The sequence below is a fragment of the Elephantulus edwardii genome, unplaced genomic scaffold (genome assembly GCF_000299155.1).
Source record: "Elephantulus edwardii isolate Elephantulus edwardi_28Jun2011 unplaced genomic scaffold, EleEdw1.0 scaffold00052, whole genome shotgun sequence".
Taxonomy (NCBI): Eukaryota; Metazoa; Chordata; class Mammalia; order Macroscelidea; family Macroscelididae; genus Elephantulus; species Elephantulus edwardii.
The window spans coordinates 15,835,013-15,859,929 of NW_006399802.1; the positions used below are offsets into that span (position 1 = coordinate 15,835,013).

The 24,917-nt window shown below is 37.3% G+C and overlaps 1 protein-coding gene across 1 annotated transcript in view; it reads right to left on the reverse strand.

The window, feature by feature from the left end:
- CTNNAL1 (catenin (cadherin-associated protein), alpha-like 1) overlaps nt 1-24,917 on the reverse strand; it is a 66,013-nt gene that overhangs the window by 7,485 nt on the left and 33,611 nt on the right. The window contains exons 7-12 of the mRNA XM_006886918.1: nt 23,645-23,845; nt 22,204-22,290; nt 16,488-16,646; nt 14,430-14,522; nt 13,685-13,835; nt 982-1,019 (exon numbers count right to left, since the gene is read on the reverse strand). Of these exons, the coding sequence (XP_006886980.1) occupies nt 982-1,019; nt 13,685-13,835; nt 14,430-14,522; nt 16,488-16,646; nt 22,204-22,290; nt 23,645-23,845 (729 nt within the window). The remainder of the gene's footprint in view (nt 1-981; nt 1,020-13,684; nt 13,836-14,429; nt 14,523-16,487; nt 16,647-22,203; nt 22,291-23,644; nt 23,846-24,917) is intronic.

Consider the following 24,917-nt stretch of genomic DNA (forward strand, 5'->3'; position numbering starts at 1 on the left):
AATTGTATATATATATAAAATGTCATAGAATTTCTTCGAACAAATGGTGACTCTCCATTGGATTTTCAAGGCTGTAAATCTCAAGAGAAGACTGACTCACCTTTTTCTTCTTGAGAGGCTGATGGATTCAAATTGCCTACCTTTCAGTTAGCACTCAACTCCTGACCTACACTAACCACCAAGGTTCCGGACTGTGACCAGAACTTGCCATTTCTGACCAACTACTCTGTTTCAGTCTCACTGCAGGACATACCAATCCCAATTGTGCCCTTCATTTCCTGTCCCACAGAGCTTAGATTTGCTCTTTGAACATAGCCCTTCTGATGTTTTCTAGCAATTTTAACTAAGATAAATAGAAGACGTTAAGGACAGAAAACAAATATACGGACGCTATAGTTTCATACACACATGCACACACACTCCTTAATATAACTAAAATGATCAGTGATCTCTGACTGGCTCCTCCCATACAATCGCATCACCTTTATCCTCTTTCTTGGCCTAGTAGACTTCATAAAAAGTAAAGATAATCACTAAATAAAAAGGAATGAAGACCCTCAAAGTTTTTAGTATTTATAACTTCATAATTCACTTTATTCTTTTAGTTGTACTTCATTACATTTATTATTACTTTTCTAAATTGTTATTAAAGTGTATTATCTCTATATGAATATCAGCGAAAAAGTTAATGAAAATAGTTCCAACTTAACTTTCTTAATTAGATCTAAGGGAAGAACAAAAATACTTCTGATCATAGATTATCACTTCTTATTACTAAGTCTGTTTCACTACTACATCAACTCTATAAACACAACACAGATACTTAGAGCATAAGCTGTATCTAGAGAGCTACTTGAAACAACAAGACTCAGCACTTAACAGCCTGACTTGTTACATAATGGGGTAAAGGGACAACCAGTAATTGACAGAATATGAATTCCAAATAAAAATAATCAGAAATGTACAAAATTTTCTACTTACCATTGGCTTTGGAAGTGAAAGGTAGCCATACTTCTCTCCTACAAATAACACATACAGCTTGGAAAAAAACCTTTCTACTTAATATAATTTTTCTTATTTACATTTAACATAAAAAATATTAAACATAAATATTACTAAATCATTAATTTGTATTATTCCATTTTAATTACACATTACTTAGAAATAAAATTATTACTTAACTGGTGAACATGAACACCGTCATGAGGGGCACCTCTAACACACATAATTTCTGCTTTCCCCCCCAATGTAAAGGTGGAAAGGCAAACTGCCTCACTAGGATTTCTTTCCATTGCTTCCAACTTCATTCACAGTGAATTCTTTTTATGGTAGACGGCTTCTAATGAAACCAGATTCATCTTTCATCAGTATCAGTACTTCCTTCCTGTCCTGCAAGTATCAGTCAATTCATTTACAACCAGCTTCATCATGCATTCTCCCAAGCACGGAGGGAACCACCTTGTTGTTAAAACAAAGCAGATAACCAGTCTCTTGGCAGGGGAATTTACACACAGCAGAAGGCATAATAACTGAGGAAAGAAAGGAGGTGTGTAATGCCCATTTTCTCTATGCTCATTTTTTTCTAGCTTCTAGATCCCACATAAAGACAGGTTTTTATAATACAGCTAGATTGTGATATGTCAAGTAGGAGAAAATATATGGACAGTAATTGTTTCTTGATATGAAGGAAAAGTGTGTTCAGCTACATTAAACAACATGAAACTGCTGATATTCAACTACTTTTAAATATAAAGCAGAAATTTCATATTGTTAAACTTAATAAAACTAATTTAAGAGCACTAAATCATATTCTTTCATATAAAGTGATTATTGCATGAACAGAGCAAACTTGTTTGTAACATTTCAAATCACACTTAGAACAGTACTATTAAATAAGGAAATTAAATATGTGATTATTAAGCAACTGAAATTGTGCTTAGTCTGAATTAAGATGTTCTGTAAGTGTAAATATATTCAGGCTTTTGAGGACAAATTTTAAAAAGAAGAATGTAAAATATCTCACTAATGACTTTTATATACAGTTAATAGGGATGAGAAGGGAGGGAGAGTTGAGTAAAAATTGGTAAATAGATAATAGACATATATAATATAAAGGGAAAGGCAAAATACAATAAAAGGATGATTAACACATTATAACTAAAGAAAGGAATAGCACACAGAGGTATCAAAAGATGAGTGGAAATCGGACTTATAGGTAAGAAACAGGAAAAGTTTGACTTCATTGTGAATATTGAAACTATTATACAATAAAATGTATGAATGGTTGAGGGAAAATTAATTTGCTTTGTAAACCTTCATACAAATCACAACAAAAACTATTAAAAATAATGGAGATGGTGTCCTGTTCCCCCAAAACAGAAGCCAAAGCAAAGGCATTAAAGGCCAAGAAGGCCTAAAGTGCATCCACAGCCACAAGAAAAAAGAAGATCCGCACTTCACCCACCTTCCAGCAGCCTAAGACGCTGAGACTCCGAAGGCAGCCCAAATACCCACGGAAGAGACAAGCTTGACCACTATGCCATCATCAAGCTTCCCCTGACCACTGAGTCAGCCATTAAGAAGCTAGATGATAACACCACACTTGTTTCACTGTGGATGTCAAGGCCAACAAGCACCAAATTAAACAAGCTGTAAAGAAGCTCGATGACATTGATGTGGCTAAGGTCAACACTTTGATTAGGCCTGATGGAGAGAAGGTGGCCTGTGGTTCCATTGCTCCTGACTATGATGCTTTGGATGTCGCCAACAAAATTGGGATTATCTATAACTGTATCCAGCTGGCTAATGCTAAATATAAATTCTTCTCACACACAAAAATTGTTAAAAAGAACTTTTTTGCATATTGATTACATGTTATAATCATAGTATTTTTCATTTTTTTAAGGTTTATAAATCAAATGGGTTTTCATTCAATAGAAAATATTTTTTATTCTGGGTTACAAAATACATATTATTAGAGTGAATTTCAGCTGTTTTTACCTTTTGCATATGGTTACTAGAACATTCTAAATAACATATGTGACTCTCACAAAGCTGAACAATTATCAGACAGATAAGCACTGATATTAAAAGGGAAACTGACTCTAAGGGTCAGCTAATGATAAAAGCTGTATGATTCAAGTCATTTCTGTATAATGTCAGAATTGTAAAGGAATTTTATTAATGTATTCCAGATAAGAGAATTGAGGGTGAAAGGACAGACTTAAGAAATAGGCTATTTCCTGCTTTGTTCTCAGCCCTGATATCAAATGTGCTCAATTCAGTTGTGAGAATATTAATAGAAGATGGTTTTTAGGTCACTCAGAATTCATCATTTCTCTTAATTTAAATGCTGTTCAATAATATCTCTAAAACATGGTCTTAATAAGAGGGCCTAATCTCTGTGTAAGTCTACTTCACTTACAGGAATAATTCTTATATTAACTGACCTACTGACAGTGCCCACGATCACACACATGTAATTATGCATTTGCTTACTGCATTTCACTTTACTGTGCTTTCTTAGAGATACTGCATTTTTTCCAATTGAAGGTCTGTGGTAACCATACATCCAGTAAGTCAGCCTACTGGTGCTATTTTTCCAAGAATATGCCCTCCAGGTTTCCGGGTCACATTTCAGTAATTCTTATTATATTCTTTTTCCATGTCATATTGTACACTAGGTATACTACAGTATAGTATAAAATGACTTTCATCTGCATTGGGAAACAAAACATTTGTGTGACGTGCTTTGTTGGAATGCACACTTTCAGTGTGGTGGTCTGGAACCAGTCCTGTAGTGTGTGAGAGGTGTGCCTGGACAGTAGTCCAGGTGGAGGGAAAAACGAAATGTTTTAGTATGCCTTAAGATCCAACAGAGTTAAGAAAATCAGAAAATGAGGAGAAATGAAAAGTCAGCTTTTTTATATCCTCTCATTTACTACCATTACTAAAAAAACCTCACTGCCACCGAGTCAGTGCCCACTCATAGCGTCCCTCCTTCAGATTTATGAGGCTATAAATCACAAGATAAGACTATCTTGCTCCCAGGGAGTGGATGGTGGATTAAAACTACCAGAACAACCAATGAATTATGCCACCAGAAATCCCGATTATTACACTTACTACCCTCCAGGGAGCTCTGCTGGTAAGAAGCAGTATTGCAATCCCTAAGGCACACAGTTTGAATCCACTAGCAGCTCCACAGGAGGCTTCCTCTCCGTGATTTACTGCCTCTGAAAACTCACTGGAGGTCAGTTATGAGTTGGTTCCAACTCGATGGCACATGACAACAACTCACCCATCATTTAACCATTCTAGTCCCTGAGGTTCACTTACAGGCTTTGCTCGCTAATGATGACCTGTTATAAACTCTGAAAAAAAGATTCCTCAGACAGGCCATTTTCAAATGCTATATAAATAATAGTATTCCATTTCCTTCAATTTCAACAGAAACCAAACCACTTGATCATAATATAAAAAAGGAAAACACTGTGGCCTAGTGGCAAAAAGCTGTACTGCAATCCCAGAGGCACACAGTTCAAATCCACCAGATGCTCTGCTGGAAAAGGAGGGGCAGTCTCCTCCTGTACTAGTCAGATCTGATTTGACAGTTGTTGTTGTTGTTGTTATGTGACAGTACACACACAAAATAAAAAAAAAATTTTTTAAAGGAAAACACTAATGATGAACTTGAATTATTTTGGAGTGGAGGAAGATTTGAATCAAAAAGATTTGTAGACAACTGTTGAAATTGTCTTCCTATAAGTCTTTAATGGTTGGCCTCATCTACTCTGATCTTTTATTCTTTTCTTAAAAATTGTGGCAAAAGTCTGAATTCTTTTATTTTGCAATTTTATAGATCCCTGCCCCCCATCCAACTCTAGAATTCTTTGGCTAGTAAATAAAATTAAGGAAGTTGTGGACTGTCAAGTCAGAGCTGACCCTCCACTAAGTTTTCTGAGGCAATAAACTACATGGGAAGAGATTGCCCATCCTTTTCCCACGAAACAGCTGATAGATTCAAACTACATGCCTTTGGGATTGTAGTACAGATTCTTACTACATTAACACATAAGTTATCTAAAATATGTAATATACATTAGATGTAACTGAAATAACAGACTTGGAGAAATAAGTATTATTGTTGTTGTTAGGTACCAGAGATTTAACTGTAACAGCAACCCTCTTTAAAATAGAACAAAACTCTGATCCCGCATGCTGTGCTTAAATTCACTGTAGCCCTAGTCATATTCTGAGTGCCTTCCAACCTAAGGGCCTCAGCTTGCCACAGTACATCAGCAATGACCAACTGCTTGTTATTAAAGGCTTCACTGTTTCAGAAGTGAATGGCCAGGTCTCTGCTTCCTAATCTGTCTTAATCTGGAAGTTCTGCTGAAATTTGTCCACCAAGGACAGTCCTGCTGGTATCTGAAATACAGTGGCACATCTTCCAGCATCACAGCAATAAACAAGAAACCACAACACAACATACAAGTAAGAAATAAATATTTGATAAGTATCATCTCCTGTCCTCACAGAGGAATCTGAACTGTGGTGGATTTGAACCACCACAAAGGGCCCTTCTGCAACTCAGCAAAGGATCAGTCTTTAGTTTTTCACTGAAGATGTGCTGTATTATTACCTACTGTTGTCGGCTGTCACTGAGATGACCTCTGATGCACAACCCCCCAAGATCAAGTGATTGAAATGCTGCCCGGTCCTGAGACATCCCCCCTGATTAGATGCACATCAAACCATTTTAATCTTTACGGGTTTATTTTTCTTTTTTATTAATTTTAATGAAAGTTTACAGAGACTTTGGATATCTATTCGCTCATTGTTGCACTTTTCTCCCTGCCCAACCTCCCCACAAGTTTGCTCATCTCTTTGAAAAATAAAAGAAAAATTCTTTCATTGTTATACAATCCCTCCTCCCCCCAGGTCCACTCCATTAAGCAGCCTTCATTCTGGACTCCTGTCATGACAATAATACCTAATCATATATCCCTTTTAAATAGTTCTCTCCCTCATCAGTCCAGAAATCCTTTTTGTGAATGACCTTTTGTTATGAGCAAAAGGATTTCTATTACTTGCTTTGGCTAGAATGTAAATGTCTCTTTGCCTGAGCAAGCATATGTATCTTCTTAGACAGAAGTTTTAAATTACTCTTATCACTTCATTGAGTCTACTGATGAACTCCCAATTGACACAATTGAGCAATAGAAAAAAGAAATACTTTTCTTTTTAATGACAGCTAAGACACACCCCCCTACCCCCACACATACATACACCCTCTTGCCTCAAATTCTTGTCTGCATCACCTGAAGTTTCTTTTCCGACAGCTGTATCTCCATTGCACTCAGTGGAAGTAAATGGCATTCTTGAGACAGGTCAGAATCTCCTCGTAGTGAAAGCAAACCCACACACACTCAAGATGATGGACACAAATTCCTTCCTACTTTGTATTTATTTTCAGCACCTGTTCTGTGTGTTTTTTAACCTCTACCTATTTCACTGTTGTGACCTGTTGGCCATTATATGATTTTTGTACGGGGGAAAAAGCTTTCTTATAGAAATCAGCATACTATTTTTTTAAATCTGGAGAGAAGATATTATGGTGACTGAAAATATGGTCAAATGTCATATATAAAATGTATAAAAGCCTTGCTGTCCTGTCTACCATATTGCATTTTATATTTGCTGGAAATATTAAAGATTTTTGTTTGTATAACTCTAATTTCTATCAAGGTGTCATGGATTTTTAAAATTAGTATTTCATTGCAAATGTCTCAACATTGGTTCATTTTCATCAAGACCATTATTAATCAAGAAAATAAATTCAATAGCCATTTGGGAGGAAAAAAGTTGATTTTTAATTTTCTAAAATACATTATTTCTTTGAAATAATTAAAGATCCTTATTACCAGTGAATAAAGAATTGGTTTAGGTAGCTCTTCAAAGTCTAGAAGTAACAACATGCTTTGTTTCCAAATAGCTTTGTGTTTGTCACCCTTACAAATTTATCACTCCTAAGTGTCCAAGGGGAAGCAGGAGTGGCATCCACTTCCGAAATGGCTTGCCTCCGGAAACTCTATGTACGAACAGTGCTCAGGCCATTCGTTCATAGGGTCGCTATGAGTCGTCTACGACTCAACGGCATCAAACAACAACAACAACAACATACATTATTTATCCCATCTTTCTCAGTCTCCCCCCAACCCCGATGTTAGTCCCATTTTACAACAGTGGCACTATGCAGTATGTGTCCTTTTGTGACTGAGATATTTCACTCAGCATAATATCCTCCAGGGTCACCTATTTTGTATAATATTGCATGAGTTCCCTGTCTTTTCAATGCAGCGTAGTATTCCATTGTGTGAATTTATCACAGCTTCTCTATCCATTCATTTGTTGATGGGCACTTAGGTTGTTTCCAACTCTTTGCTATTATGAACAAAACCATGATAAACATGGGTATGTGATCTTTGGTTTTTCATTGGCTAGTTTTCAAAAGCAGAACACTGCCTCTTTCTTTTTAATCTGTCCTAGTATAGTCTTCGCTAACACTTGTTCCACATCATAGCAACATGTAAGCCTTCAGACAAATAGCGGGGGCTCGATGTGAGCTGCACTGGTCAGAAATCAAACCTTGGTCTCCTAACCGGAGGCAAAAAGTCCTCGACTGAACTACCACTGCCTCCATTTATTCCCTATTAGAAGTTCTAGTAACTAGTTACTTCAGGTTTAGTGGGACTTTTGTATGGCATGATCAATCAGAAGGGGGGGAGGGAAATCCTTGTCCCCAGACTGACTTGTTAATTCAAACCATTAAAGGATGGGAAGTCTGTTAGCTATACTCAAGAGTAGGATTAAGGTTTTCTAAACCAAACCCACCTGTCACTCTTAAACTCCTCCATTTTCCTCGCTTCTACAGCCAATCAAACACTAAATCCTACCAGTGTTGTTGTTGTTATTGTTATGTGCCGTCGAGTCGTATGCGACTCATAGCGACCCTATGTACAACAGCCCTAAACCGTGCTCTATCCTATGCCAATCTCATTGCCTCTGACACATCCATCCCGATTACCCCAGTCACTGAATCAATCCACATCATAGAGGGTCTTCCCCTCCTGCGCTGTCCCTCCACTCTGCCCAGCATGATGTCCCTCTCCAAAGACCTGTCTCTCCTTACAACACGTCCAAAGTTTTAAAAACCCTTCCTAAGCCAGTTTTCTTTCCAATCCCATGATAACTGTCCTAATTGAGGTCATCATATTTTGTTTGGTTGGACTGCTCTGCTGTTCCAGACTCATGTCCTCCAATAAGCTCATCTCTGTCCATAACGTCCTTGCTGTTCTCCCTGCCTCATTCATCCAATCTGCCAACTGATAAAATAAGATACAGGGCTATCAAAGAGGGCCATCAGAAATATGAGAACAGTGGCTACTGAACAACTAAAAAAGAAAAGAAAAAAAACTCAAATAAGGTTTTTGCAGAAGGCCTGATTTTAAAAGAGAATGGTTTATGAAAATATGCTATCTGAGACCAGTATAAAGTCCACATCATTTCATCTGAGGTGCATTCCTATAAACTGTCACTCAAGCATATTAATTCTGCAATGATTCACACAGAACAAGGGAAATTGAATTTCCTTAAAGAAGGGACAGTCTGCAAGCTATGGAAGAAGGGTTCTTTTTCACATTTATTATGTCCAAAATAATACCAGATTCTGAATCCAGACTCACTGTTATCACCCATGGAAATGGAAGGCTTTTAAATTTGGCCCCCTCTAACACCAAGGCCCTCCCTAGAAGCTTGGGTGAGAAGAGAGAAGAGGAAACCAGAAAAAATGGCAAGAGGACAAGTACTGATTTCTGTGTTCTTGATACAATCCCAGGAGGCCTTGAGAAATTTGAGAGTCTCAATTTGAGAGCCTCAACGTAAGATGCTTAAATCACCCAGCTCTCAGATCCTGACTTCAAAGTATCTGAAAACTAAAAGCTCCTTCCCATTGCTGAGCATGGTGTTTGCCTACTAAAAGGCACCTAAGTGGCTGTTTAAGTGATCCTTGCAAATGGATCTGGTAATTTCCCCAGTCACAGTAGTCACGATAATATGAAGAAGAGAACTAAGGAGGCCAGAATACAGCAATGGCTTTTCAAGAATCGTTACAGCATGAATTATAATAATAACAAAAAGAAATCTGGCTCTGAAGCCCATACTCTGTCCTTTGTATGAAGTCTGATGGCAGAGGCAAGGTAACGGGCAGGTTTGCTAATAGCCTTAGACAAAAATGCTAGACACTGGATTTGGTTCAGTCAACAGTGATAAACCCAGCGTTATAGTTTTTTGTGGAAAAAGCTATTTTCATATGCATCATACTAAAAATCAGGTGGGGAAAGGGCAATGTACCAAATCAAGCAGCACTATTGCAATTAGCCACATAATCATAGCTTTCTGAATAATGAGATATTTATCAGTTACACAATTGACTGTAGGCAGTGGAATTTCTTCACCGAAGGAGAATTTATGTTCAGCCCTCAGGAAGTTAAGGGGACCCTTGCTTTTTGAGAATAGGTTACCTAAACCTAAAAAGGTCATTTCTGTCGTGATCAATGTGATATGAGAGATCATGATGTTGGCGAGGGGCAGGGTAAAGTTTAGTTCTGTTGTTCAAAGGGTTGCTGTAAGCTGAAGTCAATCTGTACCTAATAACAGAAACATTTTATGTAATACCCAATTTGAAATCGTAGTGGCCATTTAGTAAAAAAAAAATTATAGTCTTCATCTTCCATTTTACTTCTGTTCTATTCCTTGCAGCTGCTAGCATCCTGTGTTGTGAAAGTCTGAAAGACCAGGTGTGAGTGCAATGTAAAAAAATAAAAAATAAATAAATAAGTGTTTTATATATATATATCAAAATAACATCAGTCAGCAGCAATTGTCACACTGCAAGAATGAGGTGTAGTGGCACTTCAGCTAATCTAACTTCCTTGTTTTAAAGAGGGGGAATTGAGGTGTAGAGATGAAAGGATTTTTTCAGGATCACTTCTCCGATGAAAAAGATTCTGCAAGCATTTTTTAATGTATCAAGCACTATAAGAGATGACTTCATTTACACCCATTGAGATGAAGAAACTGAAACTCAAGAGGCCAAGTAATGTGCCCTGGCTTCCCTTAGTGATTATTATTCTCGAGTATCTCACTTCTATATTTTGCCTGTTCATACTCAGCTATCAAATGATGGATCGAAACAAAGAGCCAGTCTGCAAGCCCTTAATTATGTGTTCCTTGTTTTGTACCTTCTCAACTGCCTGAGATTGGAATCTTCCAGTTATTTCTGGAATGGCTTTCGGGGAGTGGGGTGGGGAAGAACTCAGAACTGCAACACTGAGTAGTTCTGACAGAACTAGATCAATCTCATTAGAACATTTGAAGGCTGGTAAAACCAAGCTCTAGAATTAGCTGGTTAATAAATAAGTGTGTTATCATGCTGACGTCAGTTAGAATCCTGCGGTCTGTGGTTTATTCATGGTGAGATTCTGGAAAAGTTAACTTCTTTGAACCTTGTTTTGCCATAAGAAAACTGTGCTAATAATATGTGTCTCATAGGCTTACTGAGAGGATACATGCAGCACTAGTATACAGAAAATTTCCATTATGGTTGCAGAATTTCTTTTTTTTGAAACTCTATCTCACATACTTTGGGCATGGTGCCAGGAGGGACCATGCTTGGAGAAAGACATTATGCTCAGAAGAGTGGAGAGACAGTGCAGGAGAGGAAGATCCTAGATGAGTTGGATGGACACAGTAATGGGGGTAGGTGTGTCAGAGACAATAAGTTTGGCTCAATACAGGGCAGGGTTCAGAGCTGGTGTACAAGCAACTCAAAAGCACATAACAACAATGCCATTAAATGATGAATTTTACAATAATATCCATATAGTCCCTAGCAGTCTGTGATCTTTATTTTTTCTTGAACGTCTCCAGCTGAATTTTTAGGAAAAGGTCTTCTTTGGTGAAAGAAAGAAAAAAAGGGAACACTAAATTAAGTTGCTTTAGACGCTGAGAGGAGTCTTTCCCAGCTGTCATTTCTCCACTAGAGAAGGAAGAGTTTCATTTGTACAGGGAAGCAGGGGCAGACTCTCTTATATGACCAGAAGGACCAGTGTCAAAGTCCACACTGAGTGAGGAAAGGGGACAGGGAGAGAAGCACTCAGATACTACATGAAGGGAGTGAACTGGACTATGCTTCCTCATCGTCTATCCAGTTTTGGGAACTCTGCCTGCAGAGTCTACAGCAACTTGTGCCGGCAACTCAAAGACTGCTCATCCCTGGCAGTCTGCATTCATCAGCAGCTCCTCAGGAGAAATAGACAGTCTCCCCCGTCACAATTCACGGCCTCAGAAAACCAGTCAGAACCAACTGAACGGCAGTGAGTTTTACTGTGTGGTAGTGGGGGAGGGGGGGATGATAATACTGGTGCTAATGACAGATGATGACAGCGGTTCATATTAGTGGAGAAAGCAGAACTTTCTCGTTTTTAGAAAGAGATTTACCTGTATATGTAGAACAATACAGTCAATGAGTGGTTTCTGACTGGCTGCTCACCTAGAAACTGAACCCTGCTGATCAGCCTCTTTATAGATTGTACCACTGAAAACCTCAGCAGTTTGACTCTTACACCAGCAACTCCCATCCGTCGGACTCTGCGCAACTGAAAAGCGTTTGACTTTGGTTTTATAGAACACTCTTCTTAAGCATATTAACTTCTTAATCCTATTTTTCATTCAGTAATTGGCTCAGGAGTAACTGTTAAGTGGCTGTTATCTTCCGGCAAACAAAACCAAAAATTCTTATGAATACTCGTTTGTTTGGTTTTTTAGGAAAAAAAAAGAGCAAAATTTTGCTTTAGAAACCTAAAGAATCTCAGATATGAAGACACAGGGTTAGGCCTTTGGTCAATGAGAGACCAGGGCAAAAAGAATTCAGGTTCCATTTCAGTAATGAAGATGGTAAACTTGCTAGCCTGGAAACAAAAAGGAGTCTAAGTCATGACGCCCTGGCCATCCTCCAAGACCTGATGACTGAAAACAAAAGCTTATCCAGCACAGAAAAAGAACACGAGAGAAACCTGAACTGAGCTGACTGGTCCACTAGTAAGTAGCAGGGAGACTGGCTGGCCAGGCTCAAGCCCCACGCTTGCTGAAATGACTGGAGCTGTTTAGCAGAGCTCTCCACAGTGCTTGTCGAACACTGACTACACCCTACAAGATCTAGAGGCTCATTCTCTGGTATTCTCCTGAGCCCCACAGTCTTATGGACTGATGACATCTAGTAAGAAAGCCAGGAAACAATTTTCCTCTGCCCTTTATCCCTCTAAACAAAGACAGGCAGAACCAATACACACTTAGAAGTGTGTCTCTGTTTCCAGAGATCAAAGGTATTGACTTCAGGTAGTGTTGACGAGATTTTTTGAGTTGGCCTGCAGCTTCCCAGATCACACATCTCAATCCTTTATTACTGAGATAAGAACACTCAGGACTAGAGAGCAGAAAGTACTTTCCAAGACCAGTCAGAGAGCCAGTCTGAGGACACTGCCTCCCTCCAGCCAGATGTCCTTTTATCATATCGTTCTATTTCTCTTCATTTCCTAAATAATCCCTACAGCTAACTAATCATATTTTGTTTAAAATATGGATTACATCAGTTTCTCTTTTACGATGTAAAACTTGCTCCATATAAAAAGACATACAACTATAAATATGTTATCAAGTATCAGAACAGTATGCAATTTCAGCTCATTCATTTAGGAATCTCAAATCGTGGATCCATGGCAAATATTTAATATACTTTATAAATTATGGTGTATCTATAAGGTTGATAATTTCCTGAGGGTTAAATGCAACAATATTTATTTTAAATGAGTATTTTTTTAAAAAATGAAATGTTTATCTTCTGTAAAAACAATTATGTAATTTGAAGTTATTATAACTTCAAATGATATTTTATTTAAAAATAAAAATGCATGCTTTGACACTAACAAAAGCCATTCCAAAAGGGAAAAAATATGTAACACATAAACATAAATACCAGGACACACTGTACAGTGGGGGATAAATAAAATTCCAAGTGGATACTAAATAAAGTATAAAACAATGCTTTGCTGTAGATTATTGTATAGTGCTATTCTATTCTACATAGCATAGTAACACCGATGAACTTACCACCACAGGGAATAGGCCAAGATTATGGAGTCATCAAGGAAAGGTATTTCATCCACGTGAAAGGAAAGCAATTCAAAAATCAAATAGCTACATTGATTTCATTATGAAGTTGAGAGAATTAGTTAACAACTAGAGAATGACTATATCTTAGGACAGCTTTTGTATTAAAACTAAAAAGCAATTTAGAAAAAATGTAAAGGCTTCATTTACACAGGAAGGCTAGAATATTAATATTAATTTCAAGAAATCTGCTACACTGCTATACAAATTTTACTCACTAGATACTAAAACAAAAAAGAAATATCATATTCTTATCATTTTTTCTGTGAAATACATTTTTCTGTAAAAATAACCCAACTAGATTATAAAGAATTCATTCTGCATCTGATGTCTGACATTAACAAAATTAATAGCTACACTAAAATTCCATTTTAATAAGTGTACAGTTTCTCACCTCGTCTTCCTTCAAACACATCACTGATTTCTCTGAGCAGTACTGACATGTCGCTAATTTGTGATTCCCAAGCTTCACAAAACACATCAAGGTTTTCTTTAGCAATTTTACTAGATGGGTGTAATGTCAATGTTTCAGCGGCAGAAATTATCTATAGAAACACAATATACAAAAGTGTAAATTTCAAAATCATAGCTCACAGATTCACACTGCAGACTATATTATACTGCAGTCATTGTTTAAATCAGCTCAATAAACTATGTATTACTAATTCTGGTTCTCATAATTATTAAAGATAAAATGTATTATTGTATAATTTAGGAGTTACTTTGCTTCTAATGAATCATATTATAAAATAGTACAAGTATCTTTTTTAAAAAATTATCATTATTTCCTTACATTCTTAGGAATTACTAAGTAGATCAAAAGATATAAATAGCCTCATGACTTGTTAGGTAATGATAAATTACTTTTCCAAAGTGTTATAAAAACTAACATTGTAAATGGATTAATTTTAAACAAGTATAAACTAGAGCATCAGTATATAGTAGCTCAATTTTCCAATTTGGCAGATGACCTGGTAATACAGTGGAATGTAAACCACCTTCTAGCAAATAATAAAAATTCCATTATTTTTGTAAGTAGATGGAGTGTCTAGTTGCATAGAACCATTTGTACCCTCCTTCCATACTAGGAGACAGAGACAAGATGGAATCCAGAAGGCACAACATGCTGTTGATCATACCTGTTGGCCAGTCACTTGAAATGTCTCCTCTGCGTGTATACAAGTTATTTCCAGAGGTTCTGTCCCAGAGATATGTCTCAACAATCGGCAGGTCTAAGAGAAAATATGTGGACAGTTCAAATTTTGCATCTCTTTCTTCCAACACATAGCATAAGTTTATTATTAATAAAGACAATTCATTGCTTAAAAATACAATTTCTAAAACCCTAAAAAATTTCTAAATTTCTAAACTTACTTTAGTAAATGTGTATGTCATTAAGAAGACTATTATAAACTAAATTGGTTGTGCATAGAGTATCTCAGAACAAACAGGGCATCACATATTATTTCTACTTCCCAATCATGGCAAGATGGTCACAGAACATTAGAACCTGAAAAAATATGGAAAATGTTCTACTAGTGCCCACACCTTTTATATACAAAGGTCAAGGGAAGGAATTTTACTAAAATCTAATCATTAAAGTATGTTAGAGTTAGGCAAGAGTCATAATATTTAGTTTAAAAACATAACATCAACTCTAATAAATAAAGGAAATTTCTCTAGTCACTTTAGGAATGCTTCCTGAAAGTTTTCAGATTACTATGTAAAGAAGTAAAAGTAGTCTAATTTAGGTTTCCAATCATTTGTTATGCACCTGATACCTGGACAATGAATACGGACGACAGAAGAATTGATGCCTTTGAGTTGTGGTGTTGGAAAGAGCACTGAACACCCCATGGATGGCCAAAAGACCCAGAGTGCTCTTTGGAGGCATCTTGCTAGGAGGGCCTATTCCTCAGAAACGGACAAGATGCTTAGAAGGATGAAGGTCGGCAAAAGCGAGGAAGACCCTCAACCAGGCGGATTACATGGTGACTGCTGCAATTGACTCTAGTGTTTCAGGAAGTGTGAAGATGACACAGGATAGGACTAGGTTTAGATCTGTTGTTCATAGCGTTGCTAACAGTCATTCTTCACTCGACGGCACCTAACAACAACAACATATATACAAGATACATATGGATTAAAGACATTTCTTCTCTATCACATATTTGACATTTTCACTAAGCAAAAGGCTATCCTACATTAATAAGCCATATTAAAATTCTAACAAAAGTGGCAGGCCAACATGGGATAAAATTATTAACATATTAATAAAGATTTGGGCAGAACATAAAGTAGTGTGAGGGATATTTTCTCTTTGTCCCTCCATATCCACTCTCCCTTTTGGCCCTGAAAGGCTAACCAGCATTTGCCAGTGGGAAGGCTCAGCAATGGAAAAGTAGAGATGAAGAGAGGTTCCCATGCTCCTTTTCTGCAGGGATTGTCTATGTGCCTTCTTCAAAGATGACAGCCTCTTAAGGTGGTCCTCTCTGAAAGACTCTCTCCCCACCAGGTTTCACTTACTGTTAAATAGGCCACAGGAGGTATCACCTGTGCTATTCCAGCCTCACCTCCTGCACTCTCAGTATGATCCCTCTATTACCTGTCTGGGGATTTCTGATAGCCTACTGGGATTAAGGAGTTTCACTGCCAAACAAAAGGCATACAGTTCTAATCCACCAGCTGCTCTGTGGGAGAAAGATGGACATCCTCCTGTGCAATTTACAATGCCTGAAAATCCGCTGGAAGGTCAGATGTGGATAGGTTCTAACTCCATGGAACATAGCAACAACATACCCTGCCTATGCATTTTCAGAAAGATCCTTTACCGATTCCTTATTAAGTCATTCCAATTTGAATGTGCCATCTATTTTTTGCTGAGAATAATTCAAACAGAAGCAAGGTCATGCAACACACTTCACTGTTCTACTCCAAGGTCTAATCTCTCTGATAAAATAAGAAAAACAAAGATTAAGAAGTATATTTATGCGTCCTAGAGTTTTCTTGGTCTTTTTTTTTTGTCTTAGAGGTCAGGCATTGTAAGAAGAGAACAGGCATAGTTTTCATCTTTGAGTTTGCAAGAGAGAAAGAAAACATGCTCATAATAAGAACCAAAAACTGTATTCAAGTTCATATCCCTTTATGATCAGATAATTGTCACACAATCATAGTTTTTTAATAAGCAAGCCTCTTACCTCAATGAGCTGCTGTTTCTGTTCAGAGAGTTTACAGGCATATTCAGCCAAAGCTTCTAAATTCCCTTCTACTCCAGTGAGTTTTAATGCTTTTAAAACCACATGATCGGCATGGTGCTTCAGAAGATCTGCTGCCAGCTGTGTTGCTGTGCTATGAAGCTACAGATGTGAGATGAAGGGTCATAGGCAAAAGAAAACAAACAAACGGTTAAAAAAAAATCAAGCACTTAAGGACCATTTTAAAAACTAAAGAGCAGAAACCTCTAAATGGTGCCACTTAATTCATGGAGTTTCTGGAAAGTATAAAATTCCCTGTGGTAACAGTAGAAGGTGTGTAGCACTGGGGAGCTTGGAAGTTCTCTTGATGGCCAGAGTTTATGTCTGGCTCATTTTTCAATCCCTTGGTGCTAGCAGTTCTGCTGTCCACAGCAAATGAGCTGGATCACAAATAGCCTTGTCCCATTTTCATCTTCTGAACAAACCAGCCCTTTCTGACATAGCTTCTCTTAGTTTGATTGATAGATAGATAAATAGATAGATAGATAGATAGATAGATGAATGAATGAATGTTTTGGCTCCTCTGAAAATTAGTAAGCAATGAACAGTGTTATGGTATTTATAGTACTAGTAGAAACTAGGTTAGCTCATGATCAGGAATTGAACATATAGTAGTTGAGACTTGGAGAGTGAGGTTATAAAAGGAGAGCTTCTGAAGAATCTAAAAAAAAAAGAATTTAGGAGAGGGAAAGCTTTGAACAGCTGTGGAGCCAAATACTATCTTATAAAAGCATTAATCACTAAGAATATTTTGATTCCCCTTCCCCAGTTTTCCAAAAGACTCTGAAAAGTTCAGCGAATTGTGTATCTGACAAAGTTTATTAAAGTAAAGTAAGTAAAATACTGCTAAAGATTATTTTTAAAACGGTAGACACAATATATATCAACATGGAACAGCAAGAAAGTGTTGATGTCAGATGGATCTTGGCTGAAAATACAGAATTGCAGAAAGATGATTATGTGTGTTTTATTGATTATGCAAAGAAACTCAACTGTGTGGATCATAAGGAATTACAGGTAACATTGAAAAGGATGGGAATTCTAGAATACTTGATTGTGCACATGTGAAACATGTATATAGATCAAGAGACAAGTGTTCAAAAGAACCAGGGAACACGGAATTGTTTAAAATCAGCAAAGTGTGTGTCAAGGTTATATCTTTACTCCATACTTAATCGTTATGCTGAGCAAATCATTAGAGTAACTAAGACTATATTATGAAGAAGAATGTGACATCAGAGTTAGGGAAAGAGTCATCAACAACTAGTAATAAGCAGATGACACAATCTTAGCTGGGAAAGTGAAAAACACTTGCACTTACCGAGGAAGTTAAAAGACTACATACAGCCTTCAGTACGGAACGCATCCTCAAGACAAAAAAAGTCTTCACAATTTGACCAATAGGCAATATCATGATAAATGGAAAAAAACTGAACTTGTCAAGAACTTCCTTTTTCTTGGATCTATAAACCAGCACCCATGGAAGCAGCCATCAAGAAATCCAAAGATGTTACACTGGGAAAATTTACAGTCAAGAATTTCTTTCAAGAACAAGGACACATTTAAAGAATAAGGTGCCCTGGGCCTAAATCATGGTATTTTCAATTGCCTTGTAAAATGTGAAAGGTGGACAATGAATAAGAAAGACTGAAGAAAAACTGATGACTTTGAATTGTGGTATCAGCAAAAAATATAGGCTGTCAGAACAACAAACAAATCTGATTTGGAGGGCTTGCAACCATTGTGCTTCTTAAAAGCGAGGGTTGTGACACGTTGTCAGAAGGATTGGGATGGTTGTCAGAAGAGGCCATCATATGCCCGGAAAGGTATTGAGGAAGACTCTATATTGAGATAGATTGATACAGTGACTGCAACAATGGGCTTGAACATAGAGAAGACGGTGTGAATGGTACAGGATTATGGCAGGGTTTCAAACCACTGTTCACAGGATCAGAGGTTGGCTTGACGGCACCTAACAATAATAAGGCAGGCACTATGCTAAATGCTTGACATAAATGACAAAGAAAATATAGTCCTATCACTCACAAGTATTAGCCCATTTAAAGAGTTAACCACAATTTCACTCTTAAAAACAATGGGAACGAACAACCTAGATTCCAGAAAAAACAATAAAGAAAATGACAACAAAAATTCTTACATTTTTAACTTGAGTGGGATGGTTTTAAACATGACTCACATATACTGAATATCGTTGGGTATTGTTAATATTCAAGTCTGTTCTTTTAATTTGCCTTTTTCTTTCAGTATTGTTACAGGTTCTTTTAGGGTACTCCAAAAGAGAGGTCATTTTTAATAATTTTGTCTTAAAAAAAATCTGACTGGAATTATGCCTATTTGAATGAAGTTTGGTTCCCTCTCCCTCCCCCCAAAGAAGTAATCCAACCTGAATTTTAAAATGGCATGACTTTCTACAAAAGTAACAATAGGGAAGTCTGTATTCATGCAATCAAATGATGATAATTACAGTCAAGAACAGAAAATCACATTCAAATACACCTTCCTTTGGAAACTAAATGCCACATAAGAATTTAAACCATTAGGGACTTAAGAATAGCTACTATCAAAACTTCATTTTATACAGTAGGAAAAAAAATTCATAGAAATCGAGTTATTGTCTAAGATCACATAAAATTTACAAAAAGTTCTGGAGAGAATGCATTAGTAATTCTAACAAAGGAAGGAAGAAATACTGTTCAGCAAATTCCCATTCAGCACTAAGCACTGACAGCAACTTTCTACACATTAGCTTCCTTCTCTTTGGAATATTATAATGGTAGTATACTTAGCTAGTAAATAAGCAAAAGGAAGCTGTGGGAAGCAATTCAGTCTATCACCAAAACCCAAGAGAAATATAGCTGACAAGGATTTTATGCCTTACTGATAGTCACGATTTTAACAATAGTTAAAACTAAATAGGCTGGGAAAAAATGAGTAGGCTTATTTAAAAACCACAGAAAACCATGTCCTTCTAGGTGTAACAGAACATTGAAATGGATGTCTAAAATAATCAACTCCACAGCAGCTAACAATAATCAGTACCCAATAAGACGTGAAACATATCATCATGTCTATATTTTATAAGCAAGCATCCTTCATGCCTTTGATCATTGGGTCTTTTTAAAAATATGAGTTTGATTCACACTACAGTTAGTCAGAATGTAGAAAAAACCTTTTATTTTCCATGTCTCTTTAATTCTTCTAACATCCACACTCTCTTATTTCTGCTGCCTTTTTTTTTTCTTCTAAGATTCTTACTGGTAGTTTTTTTCCAGAGATCAATATTATGCCTTTTACTTTTTTCATAAAGTTTCACCATAAAATAGATAAAACCTTAAAAAAAATGTGAGAGTTTGAAAAGGAGAGATAAAGTGGGTTTTTTTGTTAGGAAGATCAATTTGACGAGCTAACAGAGTGCTTAATTAATCCCGCCTCCAGGCACAGCTCAAAGTGAAGGAGCAGAAGGAGCAACATAATACCGGAGTTACAGTTGGTGGGTGCAGCAGCAGAGCCTCTGAGAAGCTGTGAAAGTACCCATGAGAGAGGAAACTTTCACTATCTGTTGAAGCAAAATCATCAGGGCACTGATAAAATTCTGCATTCCCTTGCCTCTCTTTTCATCCTATGCCACAGCCTTAAGAGATCAGAAACAGCAGCTAGATCTTTGGAAGTGAAAAAAGGAGAAAACAATCTCTCTATGTCTTAGGGGGGATAGATAGGTGAGGGGGTGATGGAGGGAAGGTCCTACAACTGAATCAAGACAGACACAGTTGGAAGAAACATTTTAACTTTTGAGTTGAGATTGATTTATGACTTTATGCAGTCAAACTTTTGCTGTAATAGGCCAGATAATAATTATTTTGGGTTTTTCAGACCATAAGGTCTCAGACACAATTAATCGATCCTGCTATTAAAGCATTAAATTGGCCACAGACAACATGCAAACAAATGGTATCCAAAACCCTTTATATGTAAAAACAGATGACACAAGCACCATCTGGCAACTCTGACTTAAGTGACCACACCATTTTTTGTTATTTGAAAGTTCCCAAATAAGTCACAAGAGGCCAAATTTTCAATCAAGGGCTAGGAAAATCTTTTTAACAAAAAAATAAATGAATATTTTTTTAAAAACAGCTTCATGGAGGTAGAATTTATATTTGGCAAAATGTCATCATTTTAAAGGTACATTTAAAATGTTATCTTCTATATATACAATCAAGTCATTTGTAAATAATAATATTGTTTTCTTCTTCCTTTCTAATATATGTGCCATTTATTCTTTCTCTTGATTTACTGCACTAAGTATGCGGTAAAAATACTACATAAAAGTGGTAAGTGTGGACACTCCCAATGTTAGAAAGAAAGCATGTAGACTTTCACAATAATCATTTTAATGAATAAATTTTAAAAGGACAGGGACATGAGTTGGATTTTATCTCCCCAATGGATCAATGCGGCTAGGCCATGATTCTCAGAGACTTGGCATTTATGTATTTAGGCAGTCATGTAATGATGAAATCATCCTGATGATGCCGCTAATGTAATTATCCTCCACTTGTGATGTGTTGTAAATCCTGACCTCTATATATTGATGTTGCGGGAGCGCTGGTGGCTTAGCAGTAAGGTTTGTGCTGCCAACCCAAAGTCAAGCAATTTGTATCCACCGGCTGTTCAGCAAGAGAAGAGGGACAGCTGCTTCTTCTGTGTAATTTCTTTTTCATAACTTCTCAGTGATGTTTGTTCAATATATACTATTTCTTGAATTAACACATCCCTTATAAAGAGCTCCCAAAACAATCACCTACAGTAATCTTTCTCCTGAAATGATGTCGACAGCCCTAGTTTGGGATCTATGTATAAGATTTATGTCACAGGGAAGAAAGATGGCAAGCAGTTTTTCAGTTTCAGAAAGAAATCCTACTGGGTTTACAATTAATTGATTGTTGGTAAGTTTAAAGGAATTAAGTCAACATACCCTAAATACAATCACGTTTTTCTCCCAATATTGCTGTTTCTTGATATCTCATTTATAATGAGGGAAAATTCAAAAGGGTTCAGCTCTAGGTAGAAGCCTGTATTTTCTTTTTACTCTTTTTTGGCTGTGTACTGTTGAATTACATCCGAATGGCACAGGAGGAAAATGCCCCTCCTTCTCCAGCAGAACGTCCGGTGGATTCAAACCACGTTGCTTCAGGATTGCAGTGCAGCTTCTTGCCACTAGGCCACCAGAGCTCCCTTGAGTATGTGTTTTCTAAGACAACTATTATTGCCTATGTTTCCTGTGATATGCCCATGAAAGGACACGTCTACCAGGCAGAGATGGATGTGTTATTTTCCACCTGTTTGTCTCTAAGCACAGCAAGTGTATAGAAATGCAAGTGATATTTCTCTACAATTTAAAAGAAAACACTTTAAAACCACAATAATTTAAGAATTTGCAAAAACCCTTACAACTGACTGTGATACCAATACTTCATGACAGAACTAATGGAGCGGCAGCTTCTAACCAACAAGGTCAAGGGACAAGTTTTAAAACCATTTTCTGGGCCCACGGAAATCACACTAATGTATTACATACATGTACTACAGCACGAACGTCAGTAAAGAATTAAACAGAGTTAGAAAACAAACTCCTTACTTCCTTCTTAAGTTCATTGAGGTTGTGAGTGATCTTCAGTATACTGAGTTCCAGCTCTTCAGCAATGCTCTTTGTTTTCTTGCTTTGCTAAAAAATTTTAAAAGGACAAACATGGCCATTACTTTAGTGTTTAAATTTTAAATTGGTAATGTGAATTTCTCTTGAATATCATCAGATTTTAATGGCTGACATAGGAAGCCTTCCGTATTTGCAGGGGTTAAAAAAAAATCTATGAATGAACAATACATCTGACATGTAGAATCAGAGGCCTGCATGCTTGTAAAATATGTGAAAGGTCTTAACTGCAAATCTAAGTACTGATACAATCAGCTTCCCAATTCAGAGAGCATTTCATCACAAAGAGCTCTTTATTCTGAATGTTGGGCTGAAAATATTTAACACATAAGTAATCTTCAGCTCAGACTAGATAGCTACCACATCGATTATTCAAATTAACCACAAAACGCTGCTCATATCTCTGATGCCACTCTACTTTAGGGCAAGATTCCCAGTTAATGTGAACATTTGCTCTATTATGATGCCAGAACAGCATCCAAGAAAGCTGTGATTCAAATGCATTTTTCATCCATAAAGCAATCTATTTGCAAGGAAGTAAACTGCGGCTTCTCTCCTCACATCTACCACATTCACCTTTCATCTTTAACCTATTACCAAAGCTTTGCCCTTGACTTCTGATTCGTTCTATGTTTTATGTTATAAATGATAAAGAGTCTTTTAAAAGCCTGAGTCTACACAATAAATAGTGCCAGAGCTTTAGTTCTTTGTCCTCCCTCAACTACAATTATATAATCCTCCCTTTATAAGAGAGTAGGCAGACATCTCTTAGGTTGTCTCACTTCTGCCAATTTCTATTTTTTACCTCTATTGTTCACATAACCTCCCACGTTTTAAGCATACCAATGCCTACTTTAGGTCCTATGTGTGCTGCTTATCAATTCTAGACTTGTGGAAGAGTGAAAAATCTGATATCTACCCTTGCCTTCAATTTCATCTGACCTCAATAAGCATCCTAAAGCATTGTCTGTAAAGCAGCTGTCCCCAGAGTTAAGAACGGTACACATCTGAATGTCTCCAGCACTAAGACTCAGGTCCCAAGACCTCAAGGTAGGGGTCTACTCCTCTGTTCTTCACCCTGAAGCAGCATTTTAGGGAGGAATTTTCCAGAAGTAATGTGGTAGAAGAGCAGGGACGGAAGGCTGAACTAGTGACAGAACTCAAGACTGGCCAGGGTGGGAAACGAACACTGTCTGTGCTCAGTGGGAAGGGTATGTTTGCCAACTAGGAGGGGGAGAAAGATGAGGCTCCTTTGTCACACTCTGGGCCAAATTCGTATTCCTGGTGCTTAAATTAGCTTTCACATTTCTCAAGGTATTATGGAAAAGGCAATTGTGTAAGATTTACTTTCATGAACAGTTCTTACAGCTTGAATCCACACAGATGTTAACTGCTGTAGTTCCAGTGTCGCCTGAGTTGACAGTTCCAGGATGCGTTCCCTGTGCTTAGGGCTGGTGTATGCAGAATCAGTAAAGGCCTCTGTCTGCTCCAGGACAACGTCCAACATCGCAGAAAGATTCTCTTTGGACTGAAAATAAAGATTCTCCCGAAGAGCTTCAATATTCATCTGAGACCGAAAAGGATATAACTTTGTATGAGTCAATACTCCCGCCATTCCACAATGTGTCGCAGTGTCTAACATTGCCTGGAGATACACCAGCAGTTTCTTTCTGGGGCTGAAGGCAGCACCCAATAATGCTTATCACTCCCTATTAAGCCAGGAGGACACATTGCTCAGGAGGCACCAATGCCAGGCAGATCTTCACTCCTAGATTTGCTAATATAACCAAATTCCTATGAGACAAGTAAGTATCGGAGAACAGCAGAGACATGTTCCAACCAGTAGGGAAAATGAGTTAGCCTCCAGGTAAAGAATATTCATCTGAAAAATACCTGAGCAAAATTCTAGAAGATACAATACACACAAATATGAAGATATGCCGCATCCAAGGGGAAGGGTGTGGAAGGTGTGAGGTGTGGGAGAGGCAGGAAAATGCATCCATTTTCCTTCATTAATTCAGAACCACCCTTCTAGTCACCTAACTGGTCTGTCTGCATTTTGCCTTATGCCCCCAACAGTGCCTCCTTGACCAGGGCTTCCAACACCTGGTGACTTAAATAATCTTTTCCAAATGTAAATCTGAGAGTTGCATCTCCTACTACTATCTTACCACTTAGGCCCAAAGCCTTTCAGGATCTTATTCCTACATCTGAGATAACTGCCTATCCCAGTTCCACACTTCAAACAGCCCTCTGCTTTAGCGAGAGTTAGAGTTTCCTGAATGTATGTGTGATGGACACCTGTCAATTTGTCCAATGTTTCTCTTACTTAATATAACCTCTGTTATGTTCTTAACCTTACTTAGTCTCTATTTTATGAACAACGACAGGAATAGTTTGGGCCAAAAGGCAATATGTAATAAAGTTATGATTGTGATCACAATAAACTTGATGGTAAGCAGACTTTATGTTTGTTTAATACAGCTGTTAAATCCTTTCACAATTATTTCCAGTTAATTCTTAATGTGTGAACCATGAAAATACCAAGATTTGAGAAGGTCAAGAAGCTATCAGGGCTTTTACTTTTTCACTTGGCCATCAATCTCTCCAATATCACACTCCAACCTAGGTAGGCAGGA